This window comes from Spermophilus citellus, assembly GCF_964194105.1.
Source record: "Spermophilus citellus genome assembly, chromosome: 2".
Classification (NCBI taxonomy): domain Eukaryota; kingdom Metazoa; phylum Chordata; class Mammalia; order Rodentia; family Sciuridae; genus Spermophilus; species Spermophilus citellus.
The window spans coordinates 3,194,795-3,212,543 of NC_138183.1; the positions used below are offsets into that span (position 1 = coordinate 3,194,795).

At 61.9% G+C, this 17,749-nt stretch overlaps 1 protein-coding gene across 9 annotated transcripts in view; it reads left to right on the forward strand.

Moving 5' to 3' along the window:
- The first annotated feature begins 2,103 nt into the window (after window positions 1-2,103).
- The window catches only part of VAV2 (vav guanine nucleotide exchange factor 2), a 156,014-nt gene continuing 140,368 nt past the window's right edge, over window positions 2,104-17,749 (forward strand). For 2 of the 9 annotated variants that reach the window (XM_081278992.1, XM_081278995.1), the window contains exon 1: window positions 2,104-2,884. In XM_081278992.1, the coding sequence (XP_081135118.1) occupies window positions 2,681-2,884 (204 nt within the window). In that variant the 5' untranslated portion in view covers window positions 2,104-2,680. The remainder of the gene's footprint in view (window positions 2,885-17,749) is intronic. The other 7 variants (XM_081278996.1, XM_081278994.1, XR_014020391.1 and 4 more) reach the window with 6 other exon arrangements.

The window sequence follows — 17,749 nt, forward strand, 5'->3', positions numbered from 1 at the left end:
CTTCATTGGTAGTCTGTGTATGTGGCTCCCCCGGAGTCCATCTCAAAGGTGCAGGGGTCTGGGAGGACTCTCGCCCCCTGAAGGCCCTGTGCCCTGGGGAAGGCCTGCAAACAGGCTGACGGTGGAAGATGCAGGTGGGGTGGGGTTTCTGAAACAGTATTCACTTGTTAGCCTTCCCTACAGCGCTTTGAGTCTGCAATTTTGACCTGCTCCTTGCTCCCAGAGCAAACACTGGGAGTAGTTTCCATTCCTTCCTTCTCGTCCATCCCCAGCAGAACCTCCTGTCCAGGTCAGGAACTGGGAACCAGGGAGGTCTTGTGAATGGCCCAGCAGTGAGGCCTGGTCTCCTGACCTGGCTATTTTCCAGGTTAACCTGCAGATCATGGCTCCTCAAGACCTCCTCTCCTGGGAGCCCCTGGGTGGCCTGCGGTGGCTCTATCCTCAGCACCACCAGGGGGCAGCAGAGGAACATCTGCACTGTCCATGGTGCGTTTCTGCCCCAGACCTGGCCTGGCCTTAGTTCTCTGCCCAAGCAGGAAAGCCAAGGGGGGAGGACAGAGGCCCCTTTCTTGCTGAGAGAGCTACCTGGAGACCTGAATGGGGCAGTGCTAGCATGGAGCTTAGGAGAGGGGCTATGAGAGAAGCCCCTACTCCTCTGGCACTGGGCCAGGCCTCTGGATGATTTATACAGTTCATTCCTCATGAGCAAGTGTGAGGGAGTGAGTGGGGGTCCCCCTCACTGTTGAAGGGGAGGCAGGAATTTCCCCCTAGAGGACCCCTGCAGACTGCTGGATCAGACTGAAGCTCTGGCCTGGCTCTAGTATTTGCAGTTTCTCAGGGACAGGTTGGAGGGGTCTGTCTGTTCCCCAGCAGCCCAGTGCCTTGGCTGAGGACAACTGAACCCTCCTCCCTGAGGGAGGTGGCTTCCCTGTAGCTGTTCACAAAGGTGCCTCCGCTCACTCAGAGGCAGATGCCCTATGGGACAGCTGCAGCTCACCTGTCATTTGACTTGGTGGGGGTGGGTTTCTTCTTGACCTTCCCATCGACCAGATCTCTGGCCTGACCCTCATGCTTCCTCCTCAGGTGACAAGGCAAGTCTGACTCTGCAGAGGCCATTCACAGGACAGGACCTGGTGGAGGTTCCCTGGGTGCAAGGGACCCTCTCTGGACTTGCAGTGAGAAGGGGGGCCACCCTGTTCTGACCCTGTCCAGTCCAGCCAAGGGAGAGGGAGGCTGGGCCTCTGAGTGGCTGCCCAGCTAATACAGACCCAGGGTTCAGCCTGGTCACTCTGTTGGTGAAACCATTCTCAAAGAAGGGTTCAGACTTGCTCAGGGCTCTGCAGCACATCAAGAAGAACCAGTGCTCTGGAAAGCTGAACCCTGGTCCTCATAATTTCAGTCACAGAACATGCTGTTTACGTTCTTGACGCTCCTCCCACTGTCACACGACGCCAGCGGGGATGTAACACTGTTGTCCCGCCCAACCCCAGGGGCTACCTGCACCTCGTGTGCCGGTCTTCTTCCCTCTGCGGCTTACTCGTGACACATATTTTCTCGGTTGCCTGCTCCTCAGGGCCGTCCTTGGGCTCTGGCTAGGGCGGAGGACGGGAAGGAGGCTTTGAGGAGACCTGGGCGCATGTGATCCTAGCCTTGAATTATCCCGCCGAGGCAGCTTGACATGCCCACCGGCGAGAAGCCTCAGCCCAGCCGGTGCGCCCAGCCGGTGCGCCCAGCCGGTGCGCCCAGCCGGTGCGCCCAGCCGGTGCGCCCAGCCGGTGCGCCCTCGCGGGTCTGTACTTTCCGAAAGGCCGTGCGAGGGCGCCCCGCCCTCCTGACCTCCACGAAGGTCCAGAGGCACACGGGGGGCGCAGGCGCTGCGACCTGGCCATCACTCCTCAGGCGAGGTCGCTCCAGCTGGGTGAGGAGCTCCCCAAACGTCGGGGTACCGCTCGGACAAAGTGCGGACCTGGTGCCTGCGCCGCAGCCCTCGCTCTCCGCAACTTTCGCCGGCGGCGGCGGGGCAGGAAGTGGGGGGGCGGGGGCGGCGCTTGGGCGGCGGGGAGGCGCCAGGCGAGGGTGCCGGCCCCGCCCCCGACCCCGCCCGGCGTGGCCGCGCCCCCGCGCCCCCCGCGTCCCGGAGCAGCCGAGCCGCGGAGTCCGATCGCCGGGCGCGGAACGCGGAGCCGGCGGGCGGGGCGAACAAAGCGGCGGCGGCGCGGGCGGCCCAGGCGCGGGACACGCGGAGCGAGCGACCCGCGGGCCTTTGTCTCGGGCGGGGCAGGAGCGGCGGCCGCCGCGGGGCGCCCGGAGCGCAGAATGCGGCGCCTGGCGGGGCGGATCGCGGAGCGCTGCGGCGGCGGGCGGTGTGGAGCCCGGCCCGGGGCCCGAGCGGACTTGTGTGTGTGAAGGGGGATCCCACGCGCTGCCGGGTGCCCGCACGTGGGTGGGAGCAGCGGCCCGCGAGGAACCCGAGGAGGAGGAGGAGGAGGAGGAAGAAGAGGAAGAGGAGGGACGCGCGGCGGCGCTGCGGGGACCCGGGGCCGCCTGCGCGAAGCCCCGCCCCGGCCGCTGAGCCCCGTGCGGGCGGGCGGGATGCCCCGCGGCCGCCGCACTTTGGCCCGAGCGCTGCCCTGAGCGAGCCGGCCCAGCGGCCGCCGCGAGCCGCGGGCGCCCGGGCGCCATGGAGCAGTGGCGGCAATGCGGCCGCTGGCTGATCGACTGCAAGGTCCTGCCGCCCAACCACCGGGTGGTGTGGCCCTCGGCCGTGGTCTTCGACCTGGCGCAGGCGCTGCGCGACGGCGTCCTCCTGTGCCAGCTACTGCACAACCTCTCACCCGGCTCCATCGACCTCAAGGACATCAACTTCCGGCCGCAGATGTCCCAGGTGAGGGTCTGGACGCGGCGGGAGGGGCTCTGGGCTCCGGTGACGCGCACAACGGAACGCCGAGGTCGCGGCTATGGGAGGCCGGGCACATTGGTCGGGGCGCTGGGCTGGGGACGTCGGTGGGCGGCGGGAGGGCTGGTGAAGAGGGGGCGCGTCCCCGGCCTTCAAGCCGGCTTCGAGCGACGACCCCCGGAGGCACGAAGTTGGCCAAAGTCCCCCCAAGCCTGGGGCGCGTCTCCGCCGCGGGCGGATACTGCTCCCCCGCTGAGCCGGTTTCCCTCTCCGCTTCCCAGGCTGGAGGGAATCTCCAGTCCCGTGGGGCGCCAAGCACTGCCGCCCCGCTCTGGGGCCTGGGCACTCCGGCCCTGCGAGTATCGCTGCCGCCCTCGGGGAGGCTGCCGCACCGGTTTGGGCTTCCCGCTTGGAGCTGGGGCCAGTGGAGGGCGAGCGGGGAGCTCACGGTGCGGGGCGGGGGCCCTCCGGACGGACCCAGCCGGTGGACTGGGCGCCGCCCCCTAGGCCTCCTTCAAGACCTCTCGAGAGCGAGCCTCTGGGGCCCTCAATGCAGTGGCTGAGCCCACATCATTTCTTCACCATCTCCCCTCGGGCCCTCAAGTGTGGCCTTTGTCAATGCGGAGGCACCCGTGTGACTGCAGGGCTGGGCAGAAAAATGTCCGCTCCTATGGTCCTAGCAGCTTTTCTTGCCCCCTTAAAGGGAACTTGGCTGAGAGTTAAGCAGAATCGTGGATCCCCTTACCCAAGAGGGCTTTGAAGGGATCCTGGGAGGCAACGTCGACCTAATGGATGGCCTGTGTCCAGCCAGGACTGCCCAGGCGTGACCTAGTGGCCAACCCAGCAGCCCCTGTCCCAGCTGGCTGGGCAAGTCTGTGGACAGTGGCCATTCACCAGGGTACTTGGGGAAATGCAGTGTCTGGGAGGGAGGGTGCAGTGAGTCACTCGTGGTAACATTCCAGCCGCCGGCTGCGGCCTCTGCCCCTTGGCAGTGACTGCCTTTCTGAGAAGATGGGGCCCCTTTCCAGGGTGAATGACAAAGGAGCGGGAAGGGTGGGGGTCCACCCTGCCTCTAGTGATGATACCCAGGGACTGAGGCCCACAGCCCAGAGAGGGAGCCCTCAGCACCTCCCCAGCAGCTGGTGCCAGGCACTGCACCCTCTCAATGACCATGTGTCCAAGATGGGGGCCCCAGGTGGCACCCAGAGTACTTTCACAGGTTCTGTACTCTACTCTGCCTTCATCCCCTTGGGAGCTGGAGAGTACTTACCCCATTTTATGGTTGGAGAAACAGAGGAAGAGTTGCTGCCCTCAAAGAGCTGGGCCTTGACCTGGTGCCGGCCTTTGACTGAGCTGTCCATGCTGGCTGCTCTGGGTTGTTAGTGCTGACTGGCAGGGAGGCTCAGGCCGCCAGGGACACCCGCTGTGTGGCTCAGCTCAGTGGAGGCTGGTGGAGCTCTGCCTGGCTGGGCAGGGCCTGGGTTCTCCCTCCCAGCTGTGGTTTGGGCAGGGTGGGAGGAGGAGGGGGCAGTGGTGAGGCAGGCAGCAGGCGCAGCCCCTGTGCTGGAAGTTCAAGTCAGACTTCCTGGGGTCCCAAGGGTCATCAGCTGGGCAACACTATGGACCCCAAGGGTCCTTTTGAGCCCCCTTGCCCTTGCCCTGGTAGAGCGGTGTTAAGAGGTTCTGGGTGGTTAGAGATTCAGATGAGTGTATCTCCACGTGGCCATGTGCTCTGATTAATTTGTGGTACTGTCACCTCCGAGGAAAATGATCACCTTCAGGACCTCAGTTTCCCTAATGAATATAGTCATAGTAGCCACCTCCTAGCCTTGACGTGAGGATTGGGGCGGGGGAGGTGCAGAGGGTCCTTAACATTTGTTCAGTAAGTGCTAGCAACATTAGGCAGCATCTGGACTCTGCACTGTCCTTTGTGGCCCAGTCTGTCCTCTTGTCCTCCGCGTGTCTTCTCCTCACTGGTCACACTGGTCTTTGCATGTCTGTCGCTGCAGGTGCTCTAACTTGCATGCTGTGGGATTGGGGTTGACCAGATGGCCCCATCTGTATATTCATCAATAAAGAAACACTGTTGTTTTTTGTTGTTTTTTAAGCCATGGGCACCTGTGCTTGTGGAAGGGACTTCATGCTCTCCGGGTGGTTGCTCTTTGCTGTCTGGCAAACATTTCTCGTGGGGAGGGGGGACAGAAGGTGTTGTCTCTCTCTGCAGTGATTGAATCACAAGAAAAATGACAGCTGCCCTTTCTTACCCATGCTGCCCTGGGCCAGGCAGGATGCTGGAGGGTCGGTCACCCTGACTCAGATGAGGCAGTTGGGGGTCAGAGAGTTGGAGTGACTAGCCTCAGATCACTCAGATAGTGAGTGGCAGAACTAACACGTGAAGTCAGGTCTCCCTCCCAGGACTGTTTAAATAAACTGTGACGTCACAGGACCTCCCGCCTGTCCTGCCGTTGCTGAGGTTCTGGGGACGTTCCAGGCCTCATGTATGTCTGTTTTCAGGAGTGGGTAGGGTAGGAGTGCCTGTGTTACACTGGGCATCTGGATACTCTGCCAGGGAGTCAGCAGGGACCCTCTGTAGGGCAAATGCCTGCCGTGGTGTGCCAGGACCTGTCCAGCTCAAAGCCTGTTGTGCGGCTGTCTCCTAGAGTGCCACGTGGCTTCTGGGGGTGACATCCTGTTGTGAGAGGATCTGGAGTTCCCCTCTCACTGAGTTACCTTAGCCGGGTTACGGGCCCGAGAGAAGCCCGAGAGCAGCGTGCATCTATTGAGCATATGCTGCGTATAGAGCCAGGTCTGGGAGATGGTCACAGAGAATCCCCGCTGCCCACTTAACGGTGCCCTCCTTGTGTGGGCAGGATGCTCTCCACATCATCCAAAATGCCTGGAAGCCACCCTGGGTTTAATTAAACTTATTAGCTAAGGCCACAATCTGCTGATCCTACGAGAGCACAGCACTTCTGTAGCAGCTGTGGCTGTGAGGTCTGCAGGGTGCTGGGTCAGCAGGCAGCCGTGCGTTTGGAAGGCCACCCACCCGGCTCTGTCATGCCCACATCACTGTCCAGGCCTCCTCCCCACTGAACATCCGTGGCTTGTCTGTCTGCAGGGACGTGGCAGAGAGAAGGCTCGGGAGTGGGCCCCCGGGGCTTGTCACCACCTGCACCTCACTCTGCCCCTGGCCTCTCCCCTCACCATGCATTTTGTGTCCCCATCCCCATGACTTTTCAGCTGGTGCCCATCACATGCTGTGTCCTTGCCAAAAGACCTCCTTCCTTGCAGCCTGGTTCTTCTCGTGGGAGCTGGTTTGGGCCCCCTCCTCCAGGAAGCCCCCCGATTTCTCTCTTGCCTGGGCCATGCCAGCCTTGGTCTGGGCTCCCAGTGTTTGTAGTGTGGGTCTCAAGTTTGCACTGCCACACTCTGTTTTATCATAGGCACCACTTCCTGCCTCCTCTCCCTAACTTGGGCAGTGGGTACATGGAGAGCGTGAAGGTGCTGCCATCTGTGTCCTCCAGGCTTGAGCCCATCCAGGCATGGCCACCTTGCAGAGGGACGGGGTGTCATCCCTCTGTTCCTTCATTTGGAGAATAAGTCCCAAGTCCCTGCCCCATGCAAGGGTGGGAGGGCAGCAGGCTGGGCTGTCCCTGCTGCCGTGAAGTCCAGGATGAGATGCCCTGGACTGGAAGAACCCTCATGTGGTACCCCGCGCGTTCAGGAGTCCAACCAGGATGGCCCTGTTGGAGGTCGAGGTTCAAGAGCCTGGGTCTCAGGGCAGGGAGGGGAAGGCTGATTCCAAGGGAACGAGGAAGCCTTTTATTTGGTTCCATTTTGAAAGTAGCTCAGATTTTTGGCGAGCTATGAGTTTAGTACAAATAACTTTCTCTTGACGCGTTTGTGGGTGAGTTGGTGACTGGGTGCTCTGCACCCTGAGCATTTAGTGTGTTTCCTACAAACAAGGGCATTCTCCTAACCGCAGCACGGCCGTCTAAATCCGGAAGAGGCAGCTCTAGGTAATCCGTTCAAGTTCCCAGTTGTCCTGGTAAGTGCCCTTCACAGCCAGGTGCCCTGGGGGTCCCCACTCCCCCTGAGTCTCTCAGCCTGGGATGCCTTTCCTTGATTTTCATGACCTTGACTGGGAAGGTCACAGCCTCCTTTGATGGTAGCTTGTCCCTCCTTTGGGTTATCTGATGCCTCCTCATGATTAAATTTGGGTGGTGGGTCTGTAGGGACACAGAACCATCAGGGGCACAGGTTTAGGTTTGAAGGCAGCTTGTCAGAGTTTCCCACCGTCGTTACCCTCCCATGGTGGCTAATGCTTATTCAAGGAGATACTTCAAGACAATGTATTACCGTCCCTGTCCCCGTCCCCCTCCTCCTCTGCCTCCTGCCCCTGCCCCCCTCTCTTTTTCTCTGCTTTCGCTTTCCCCCTGGTTTGGACCACTTCCTGTTTTACACCGTGCCTTATGATCTGTCACTGTCATTATCCAAGCTGGCGCTTGTGTCGTCGCGGGGTGAGTGGTGGGACCTGCCCCGGCTGGCTCCTGTCTATCTTTTGGCACTCTCCCAATCCGCCTCTGAGCGTCTGCTTCCAGGCCCAGGGTGCTCCAGTCCGGCTTCTGTCGTCCTTTGTCCCTTCTCCCTGAGCTCTGGCTCCCTGGTGCTGTCGGGGGGGGGGGGCGGGTCAGGAGCCAGGCTCCAGGGCAGTGTGCTTAGTGCTGAGGGTGCCCCTGCTTCCTGCCTCCACCTGGGAGTTGGTGAGTGAGTGTGTGTGTGCGTGTCTGTGTACACAGGGGTGTCCACATACCACATGCCTGTCCACATTAGTGCTGCCAAATAGAAACACAATGTCAGCTTTAAAAGTAAGAAACGTGAAACACTAATTTTAACAATGTATTTTATTTAACTTATACAGTCTCAACAGATTGACCCTGAGGGGTGCACATCAGATCCTTGGAGTGCACAGATCTTACGCATCTGTGCTTTACCCATAAAAAGAGTATCTCCATCAGGAGACCCGTGAACAGCACATTCCTTGAATTAAAATTTCCTGTAAGGGTGTGATTGGGAAGGATGTCTGAAAAGGCTCCTCGGGGGCAGAAATGCAGACAAGGTCAACCAACCCTGATTTCCCACGTTAGCCATTCTGCCCGGCCAGGGTGGGCAGCACCATGGGGCAGTGGAGGGGCAGGTGCTGGCTGCATGGAGCAGGTACCAAGGCCTGGGTTTGAGTCTGCAGGGGACACCAGTGAGCAGTGTGTGCAGGGCGCAGGGGGAGGCACAGCCTGGCATCGGCACAAGCGAGTTGTTTGTGTGATGTGTGTTGATTGAAGAAACTGGCTTGGCGTGTGTGGGGGTGAAAGAGCTGTGTGCGTGGAGAGGCCACCGTGAGCAGCCCTGTCCCTGCTGTGGGCCTGGAGTGTGGGGCCTCGGAGAACCAGGGCCGGGGCTCTCCAGCTGTGTGCAGGGTGGGCACAGTGCGAGAACCCCCACTCTCTTGGGACCTGACAAGGGTGCATGTCCCCCACCCGGGCTTCAGTGGAGCCCTTTGCTGCCATGAGGCTTAGGTGGTGGAGGGTGACCTTTGGGAGGAAGTCCTCCTCAGCCTTTGGGAAGCACTGGTCTCTGGCTGGGCAGTCTGCAACGTGTTACCTTCCTTTGAGGATGCTTGTGGGGACACTTGTGCCTTGTCCGTTCCTGTATTCAGGCCATGTCTGTGGGTTGTGGCTTCCCGTCTGAGAATGGACATCCAGCTTGGGGCAGTGCTGGTGGGCAGGTGGGCTGGTGCAGCGGGGGTCCTGGCTTTAGGTAGATGCCTGGGCCCCTGCTCCCTTCCTCCTAGTGGTCAGACCCGCCTCTTCTGCCTCCCTGTCCATCCGTCTGTCTCTCCAGCAGCAGGGCAGCGGCGTTTCCTGTGTAGAGCCAGCTGGGAGGGCTGGGGTCTCTGTGGCAGCCCAGCCCTGCCTTGCAGCACGCTCGACGGTGCTGGGCTCCGGTGAGATGCGTGTGTGGAGGGGCTTCTGAGTTTCATGGCTGTGTCCCGAGTCACAGGATTCCTTTGGCTTTTCACCTCCAACTATTTAAAAATGTGAGGCTCTTCCTTGGCCTACAGGGTGACAGAGCCAGGGGGTGGGCCTACGGCACAGGCAATGGTCCACCTCTGACAGCTGGGCATCTGTCTGGGCCGCTGCGCCTGACCTGGGCCACCCCACCCATGCTGCTGGGCCACTCTGTGTTCAGCCGCAGAGTCTGGCTCCAACCCCTGCTGTCCCTCCCCACCTGAGGCCTTCCTTGGCCCTATGCTGGGTGCCCGGCCTCTGTCCCTCCAGGCACCCAGGGCTCCAGCTTCCGGGTGCCACCAGGGGCTCCAGGCCTGCGACTCGGGGCCTTCGGCCCTGCTGCTCTTCCTCCGGCTGTGCCCTTTCTTTCTCTCTGCCCAGCAGCCTGCCCTGGGAGGGCTCCTGCTCCCGCCAGCTCAGGACCTGAGGGGGCGCTGCTCCTCGGGGGTCTCCCTCCGTGTGCCATGCAAGCCCTGGCATGGGCCTGTCCAGCAGGAGGAGCCGCACTCAGGCCAGGCTGTGTGCCAAGCTGCCTCCGACCTCGCCCCAGCAGTGAGGGCCGGGCTTTGTCCACATCCCCTGACCAGGTGGCTGCCCCCAAGCAGGTCCTCCACTTAGCAGTGTGGCCGTGACAGGTCTCTTTAGCTTGGCCTCCTTACCTCAGGGGATGGCAGTGGCCGTCCCAAAGCCTGTCCTATCGGGTTTGGTGAGAAAGACCTGGTGTGTGTCTCCTAGAAGGCCCGGTGGGTCCCAGGATGCGGTGCCCTGCTCTGGGCCTGGAGGCAAGCAAGGGGAGCAGCTGGGCAGGCAAGAGATGTCCGTGTGGTGTTAGGAGGTCTGTGTCCCAGCGGCAGTGGCAGTGGCCGTGACACAGGGTCTGGAGCCAGCTGCGTGGTGTGCTGTCCCTGCCTGGCTGGGATGGCATTGCCCTGGCTGGGACCTGGAGGGTGGCTTGACAGGACGCTCCATGGATGGCAGTCGTGTCGCAAGGCCAGCTGGACAGCGGGTAGTGGGGAGTGACTGTCCTCTGGTATTGGGATGGGGCAGTGCCCCAGGCTTCCTGGGAGGACATGTGGGTTGCTGGGCGCAGCCCGGCCCTGGGGTGCTCAGGGCTGGGAGAACCTCCCTGCTCCTTTCTGACTGGCCAGCCCTGCCCTTGGTGGGAAGCCCTGCCAGGACCAGGCTGTGCAGCTTGCTGTTCCTGGCTGGGGAGGGAGAGGAGCGGGAGACCATGGCTGCATGGCCTGGGGCCAGGCCTTCTCGCCCTGCTGTGTGGCCTCTCCCTGTGGAGTGGCCTCTTGCCCTGCTTCTTGCCCTGCTGTGTGGCCTCACCCTGGGGCTCTATGCCTCCCTCTACCAGCAGACTAGGCCCTTGGCATTGTTCTTGAGCTGGTGGGGGGCTTGGGGGACAGAGCCCTGCGCCTGAGTCCAGAGAGGGCCCCAGGGCCTGCAGGCTCTGCCCCTCTCCTTCACGGCCTGCTGGCCTGTCCCCTAGGCTGCTGCCAGGTAGCTGGAGGGGGCTCCCTCTGTCATTTCCTTAGCACCTGCCATTGGGCGCCAGGCCACAGAGAGGGGTACTGTCTGTGCTGCTGGCTTTCTGCGGGGAGGTGGGAGGGAGGGTGAACAAAGCCCTCAAGCTGTACTTGGTGTCATTCCAGCCACTTGGGAGGCTGAGGCAGGAGGATTGCACGTTCAGGCCAGCCTGGGTAATGTAGCAAGACCCTATCTCAAAAAATAAAAAAAACAACAAAAAACCCAAACCCTTTTTTTTTTTTAAAGGACTGGGGATGTGGCTCAGAGGCAGAGTGCTCCTGGATTCAATCCCCAGTTTTAAAAAAGAAAACAAAACCCAGCCCAGGGCAGGAGGCTGTGGGTCTCGTTCTGTGAGGCTGGCAGGCGGGCTTCCTGGCGAGAGGTGGTCCCTCGGCCTCCTCGGGGCTTCCTGCACCTGTGCTCGGAGAGTGCTTTTCAGCTCAGCAGTGGAAACAGGAGGGGGGGGGGTGGTGTTGAAGTACAGTTGGCAGGTCCCAAGGCAAGGCCCGGGCGGGAGGGTGGGTCCTGGGCCTGGCTCCTGTGTGGCTGTTGGGAGGCCGTGGCCCTGCCTTTGGTCTCTGCAAAGGAAGTCCCCTGCGCTCGCTGGGCCGCCTTCCTGTCATCAACATCCTCTGCTGAGTTCCGATGGCTGTGCTGCATCCGCTCCAGCCCTGGGCCTTGGGACCTCCAGTTGCCCACGGTGACGGAGCCATGTTTGTGCAGACCCCTGGGACCCCCTGTCCACCTGGCCTGGCCCCTTGCCCTTAGGCAGGGGTGGTGACAGCAGGTGCCTGATGGTGACGGCATGGCCCTTCCCAGGCCTGGGTTCTGACCCCGCCTCCCTGCCTCCTGGCTGCTCTGAGTGGCATCTCCAGGCCCCGCCTCCTTGTCCTGGAAGGGGCTTCCCCAGAGCCACCTCTTGGGGTCTGTTGGGGAGTGGTTGAAGGGGTGGAGGGGTCTCATGGCTCTGGACCCAGCCCTGTGCTGGCCTAGGTCCAGGCTGAGGGCACAGCCAGGTGGAGCCCGTGCTCTGCTGCTGTGAGTGGGGTCTTCTGAAGCCGCGTGTCCTGTGCGTGTCCTGCAACTGCTGGGCTGTCTTTGGCTTCCGAATCCAAAATGTAAACAAGAACAACAAATAGGCTGCGGTGGAGACGGATGGGTTGTGCGGAGGCGCCGGTCTGGTTCCCCGAGCCTGCCAGCTGCGGGATTCACAAGAACAGACGCTGCCGGCAACGCGGTGCTTGTGTTTTGTGGGGTCACTTGTGGGTCCTTGTAGTCTGTGTCAGGGTTCCAACAGCGACCTCGGCAGGCCTCATCCTCCGGCCACATCCCAGATGCTGCCACCGGAGCTCCTGCTGGCCCCGGCTCCTCGGCTTCGCTCTTTTGGTTTGAGGCAGTGCCTTAGCCTGGGGCCTTCCTGGGACTTGAAGCCTGTCCCCAAGTCCCACAGCCCCTGAGCCCCATGCCCCTTGCCATCTGCATTGGGCTGGGAGGGATCTTTCTTCTGCTGTCAGAGGGCTTCTCCGAATGCCAACTTGCCTCCGTGAGGGTCACCTCTGCCCTGTTGGTCCTTCTTGCTGGAGCGTGGGTGGTGGCAAGAGGGTGCGCTCTGTGGACGGGGTGCTGGGTGCCTGGCCAGGACCGTCCCTGTGCGGGTGGGCCTCTTGGTCTCTGCTCTGCTTACCCCCAGAGCCAGATGCCTTGATGTCCCTCTTCTGCATGTGGCCATTTCCCAGCGCTGTTCGTTTGCCACACTGTCTCAGGACAAGGTGCAACTAGGGGCAGCCGAGGAGGGGCCGTCGGGCTGGAGCGGAGTGCAGTCTGGACTCGGCCACAGCCTTTCTGATTTTGGTGGCCTTGCCCTCCATTGTGCCTGCTCCCTGGGGGTCTGAGGACCACCTATTTCTTTTTTCTCTCTTGTTCCCAGAGGACCCTTTTTGGGCTCTGGAGGTGACAGTGGACACATGAGGAGTGTTGGGCCCCCATCTTTAAACCGATGCACAGGGCGACTGGCCAGGGCCTGCTGCCGCCTGGAGCAGTTTGGCAAGTCGTCTGGATGCGTGTCTCAGGCCGGTTCTGGCCCCCAGCTCATGACACCTGCGTCCCGAGACTCCTTCACTTGCTGCCTACTCTTGGTCCCCCCAGTGGGCCCTCATGCCCCCTCTCCCCACCCCATTACCTGGCTGCACTGCGGGCTGCCTTGCCCATAGATGATGGGTCATGTCTACACTGACCTGGAGCAGCTGCTGCATGCTGACCGGTCAGGCTCTGGTCGGCCTGAGGAACCTCTCAGTTCTGTTTTTATTCCAGAGCTCAAAGGAAGCAGGCCCGAGGCTGGCCTCCTGGAAGAGCTGCCTGGAGACGGGGTGTGCTGGGCTCCCCTGCTCCCCAGCCTTGGCTGGCCACCCCGTCACTCTCCCTGGGTCTCCGTCCCAGCAGGGAGGCTGGACTCCTGTCCCTCATGGCTGCAGACCTCAGGTGCTGTGCTCAGGGCTCGGCCATAGCCGGCTTGGCTGGTGACAGCTGTGGGCCTTGAGCTTGGCCATCATTGTGGGTTCTGTCCACAGCAGAGGCCAGGCTGGGTGTGAGGCCTGCGGGCCAGGTCTGGGTGGATCTTGGTGGAAACTCCTGACTCCAGAGGTGGGGCTGTTGAAGGTTGGTGTGGATGGAAAAGAGGGTGTGTTTTCCTGAGGTTCAGGGGCAGAGCCCCGGGCGCCTGGCCTGGGAGCACAGTGACTGTGAATCCTTGTTTCATGGTGCTGAGGAGGGGACCTAGGGCCCCATGCATGCGGGGCAAGTGCCACATGCGAGCTGCAGCCTGTGGTGAACCTGTGGCCAGTGGGAGAGAAGTGGGGGAAGAGCTGTCATTTCTGAGCCCCGCTCTGGAGTCTGTGGTGGATGTTGGCCCTGGGGGGCGTCACCCAGCCTCTCCAAGCCTCGGTTTCCCTGTAGATGCCAGGTGTCCTGCCCGACATGCGGTGTGTGTGTACAGCCCCATGAAGGAGCCAGTGACACCCGACTCTGCCTCTGCTGTGACGATTGTCCTTGTGCCCTGACCAGAACGTCACTGTGTGTCCAGCAGGTGTCCAGGGGAGGTGGAAGCCTGGAGAGGGGCTTGCAGTCCAGGGGGCAGAGGGTTGCAGCTCCGGCAGGAGAGGAAGGGGGGGCTGCTGCGGGCAGCTGGCTCTGCCTCTGAGCACCTCTGCCACGTCAGCAGAGGCTTCCCCTGTCCCCTCACGTCCTGGCATCTCTGCCTGCTTCCTGGAGTGGGAATGGTCTGTGCTGGCCCAGGGGCCAGAGAGGACAGAGCTCCTTTCTGGGCCCCGTGGTCCTGGGAGTGGGTGTGGGGTTCTCGGCCTGGTTTGCCCACTCAGTGTGTCCTGAGCCCTGCTCCTTCTAGCTGCTGCTCAGGGCCCAGGTGGACACTTCCAGGCGATGACCAAGGGTGCAGGAGGAGGCTGTCCCGTTGGTGGCAGGGCAGGGCAGGGGAGGGGCTTCCTGGAGTGGGGTGGCGCAGGAGAGTCCTGCCCGTGCCCCTGCCTCTGGCCCTGGAGAGGGCTCCGGTCTCCCTGTTGGTGGCAGCGGGCACCTGGCGTGTCTGCGCCCTGGCTTCCTTCCCGTCTGTGCGATGGGGCTGCGGGGACTCTCGGGGCAGCAGCCCTCGGGTGGCCTCTGGGCCGGCCTTCTCCAGGGTCAGGACTGAGCCCAGCTGGTGTGGGCTGCGTGGTGGCAGGACACCTGTCAGTCTTGTGTGGGTGTGGTACGTCCATGGACCCCAGGCCGTTCTTCACTGCTGTCCAGGTCCCCGTGCCACATGCTTCCCTGGTACTTGCTTGTGTCTTCCTCCTGTCCACCCTGTGGTCTGCCCTGTGGCCTTCCTCCTGTCCATCCTGTGGTCTGTCCTGTGGCCATCTTCCTGTCTACCCTGTGGTCTGCCCTGTGGTCTTCCTCCTGTCCACCCTGTGGTCTGCCCTGTGGCTGTCCTCTTGTCCACCCTGTGGTCTGCCCTGTGGCTGTCCTCCTGACCACCCTGTGGTCTACCCTATGGCCATCCTCCTGCCCTCCTTGTGGCGGGCTCCTCAGGCCCCCTCTGGCACTGCTTGCTGCTGCTGACTCAGGCCTGTGCTGGGTCAGAGCTGCCCGGGGCCCCTAGCCTTCCCTTCTCTCTGCAGGAGTGAGGCTGGGGGTGGGCAGCCAGGAAACAGCTCCCCAGACCCTGCACCCCCCCCCCCCCCCGGCCTTGACATTGTGGCACCTGCAGGCGGCACCTGAGAGCCCTCGCTGAGCTGGCAGCAGGAGAATGGGGGTGGCACCCTCTCCACCTTCTGGTCGGGCACAGCAGGCCCTGGCTGTGTGCTCCAGGCTGCCTCCATCCCTCGGCTGTAAATGGGGCGTCCTTTCTGCCTGAGGTCCTCCAGGGCAGCAGGAGGAAGGCTGGAGGCTGCTGGAGCTGCTGCCCGCCCACGTCTGGATGTGTGTGTAATGACTCCTGGGGGCAGCCGCCCTGCCCCGCCTGCCCCGCCCGGACTCCTCCTTCCGTCTGTCTGTCTGTCTGGGTCTTGCTTGGTGCTCTGGTGACAAATCCTTGTTCAGGTCCTCTGTGGGCGGGGCATGTTCCTGGCTTAGCTGGCAGGAGCCAGGGCCCTCTGGCTGTGGTCATCTCCGGGCACCAGCAGGTCAGGCACAGTCTGGTTTAACAATGACGTGGCTTTCTGTGTTTCTGCGTTAGCCAGTGGTGTGGTGCTGCTGCACCCCAGTGTTTTAGGGGGTGTTAGTGTGGAGGTCTCCCAGGAAGGTCTGCTGGAGGGGGCCCGCGCTCGTCCTTTAGGTGGTGGGTGCCGAGGGTCTGGGAGTGACTGCCGAGGCCGTCAATCTGGGCTGTGAGTCTCCCTTTTCAGGGGCGTGTGGCTGTGCACGCCTGTGTGGCACTCTGGCTGCTCCTAGCTTCACGCCTGGCAGTGTTGTCTGGGTTGAGGGTGGTGGCTGCATGGGGGTGTGGATGAGTCAGAGTGGACCCCGGGTCAGGAGATGGGGTCCCCTCTGCCTCCCCCCGTGCCCGCATCTCGTGGCACCCTGCTCCTGGGCACTTTGGGACTGTGTCTACTCCAGCTCTGGAGTTGCTCAGCCTGAGGGACTTATTCTGTCTGCAGGGTTCTGTCTGCCCTGTTGGACATGGTGGACGAGGAGCCGTCCCTTCGGTGGGGGAAAGGACTGGCCACCTCCTCACAGAGAGTCAGGGCCCAGGTGGAGCAGGAAGCCAGTGTGGGGAGGGTTGACAGCTGGGAACCCTGACTGGCTGAGCCCACATCCTGGACCAGCTCCTGTCCTCGTCCTGCCCTGCTCCTCCCACTGGGGCCTGGCTGTCCTGGGTGGCGTGGGAAGTGGCCAGTGGGCAGGAAGCCAGCATGTAACAGCCACGTCTCATCTCCCCAGTGCAGGGCGTCGGCGCTCAGCCCTTCTGATGCTCTGCTGTCTGGCAGCTGCGAGGTGCTGGCCTGCACCTGGGCTGAGTGCAGTGGGCGGGCGGGCAGCGGGTCCTGCCAGGACAGTTCCTCGTGCTGCATGGGCTCGGCTAAGAGTCCCCAGCCCTCTCTAGTCCTTGGGCCCAGGGAGTCACCTGCTGCACTGCCTGCTCTGGGCTTCTCCCAGGGCTGGCTCTGCGGTGCCCCATGGCCACGGACACTCAAAGGGGCCCCATGGTGGACGGGCCCTGCACAGGGCTCTTGCTGCCTCTCGACAGCACCTGGGAGGAGCAGTTACAATCGTTCCATTTAAAAGCCCTGGAAACTGAGGCCAGTGCACAAAGAGTCCATCTGCGTGCAGCAGTAGGAGGCGGGACGTGAGCCCGTGCCCAGCCTTGGCGTCCTCTCCCCAGGCGCCACGCTCCCGAGGTGCCGGGATCTGTACCCGTCTAAACACTGCCATCCATAATTCATGTGCTGGCAACCTCTCTCTTGTTTTCTTTACTCATGTGTGTAATAAAAATCTTTTTTTTTCTTTCTTTCAAAAAAGGGAAGATAGAATGTCTGCCCACCACTCCTTCCTCATGCAAATAAGCCTTGGGAGGAATTGCCTGTCATCTCTTTGGGTGTATTTTGTGGTAATTTAGCTGCTTAAACGAAACATCTGTTAGCAAGCAAGGCCCGGGGAGAGCGGGTACATCAGCAGAGAGCAGGAGGCGGTGTGTTTGCTGTTCTTGAGGAGTGGCTCTGGGGGGCTCTGGCACCGGGGCCAGGGTGCAGGGACAGGATGGGTGGTGTGGGTGGCTGGAGCATTCACACCCTGGGTCCCAGGGGACAGCCTGCTTCCTTGTTTGTGTCTGGGCCAGACCTGGGGTACTTAGGGGTGGGCTGTGGCTGTGGCTTAGGGAGGAAGTGGCCCCTGTTGCTGCCACCCTCCTGTGTTAAAGGGACCCTCAAACCTGGATGAGTCCGGTGCAGTTCCCAACCTCAGGGACAGAGGAGTGGTGCCCTGTCTGGGTGGTGGGGTTCAGGGCCCTGGCCCCATGTGGATGTGGCAGTGTGGGGGGAGGGATGGGGTGCCATGGGGCAGGCGTGGCCTGCGGCTGCAGCCCCCCGTGCCATGGGCGAGCGCAGGTTCCTGGGTTCCTGTCCCCCTCTTTGAGACGGGCTCTGTGAGTGAGTTGCGTTTTGGGGCCAGCTGTGGTTTCTGACCAGTGCCTTACTGTGTGGCATGATGGGCCCGGGTGGGCTCTTGGTGGACCAGAGTGCTGGGCCAGGGCTTTCTGTGCTGCTGGAATGGTGGTGGGAATGATGGTCCCTCAGGGTGAGGTCGGGTGGTTCTGCAGGTTCCTTGGGTGGGCAGGCAGGGGGCCCAGGGCTGCAGGAGCAGGAGTCTTGGAGCCGGGGTCTTGGAGCCGGGGCTGTAGGCTCTCGGGGAGGGACTGTCTGGGAGGATGGGACCAGACCAGCCAGCAGCTTTGCCTTCAGGGCGCAGTTTATCCAGAGGCCCAGGGCAGGTGCTGACCTCTGTTCCTATAGGAGTCTTAGCCTGGGCTCTGGGGGAGGGTAGGGATTTGTCTTAGGTGACCAGGTGGCCTTTGCCGATCTCCAAGCAGTCATGTCCGTTATTCTCCAGGGACTTCTCCTGTGGACAAAGTGGTTTTTCTTAAAAAGGGTGCTGCCTTCCATTGATTTTCGGGGCCTCCTTTATTGCTATTGATCCTGTAAAGCTTTAATCAGGAAACAGCCTCGCAGTGGCTTGTGGAGACCCGGCTGCTGTGCTGTCCACTGCT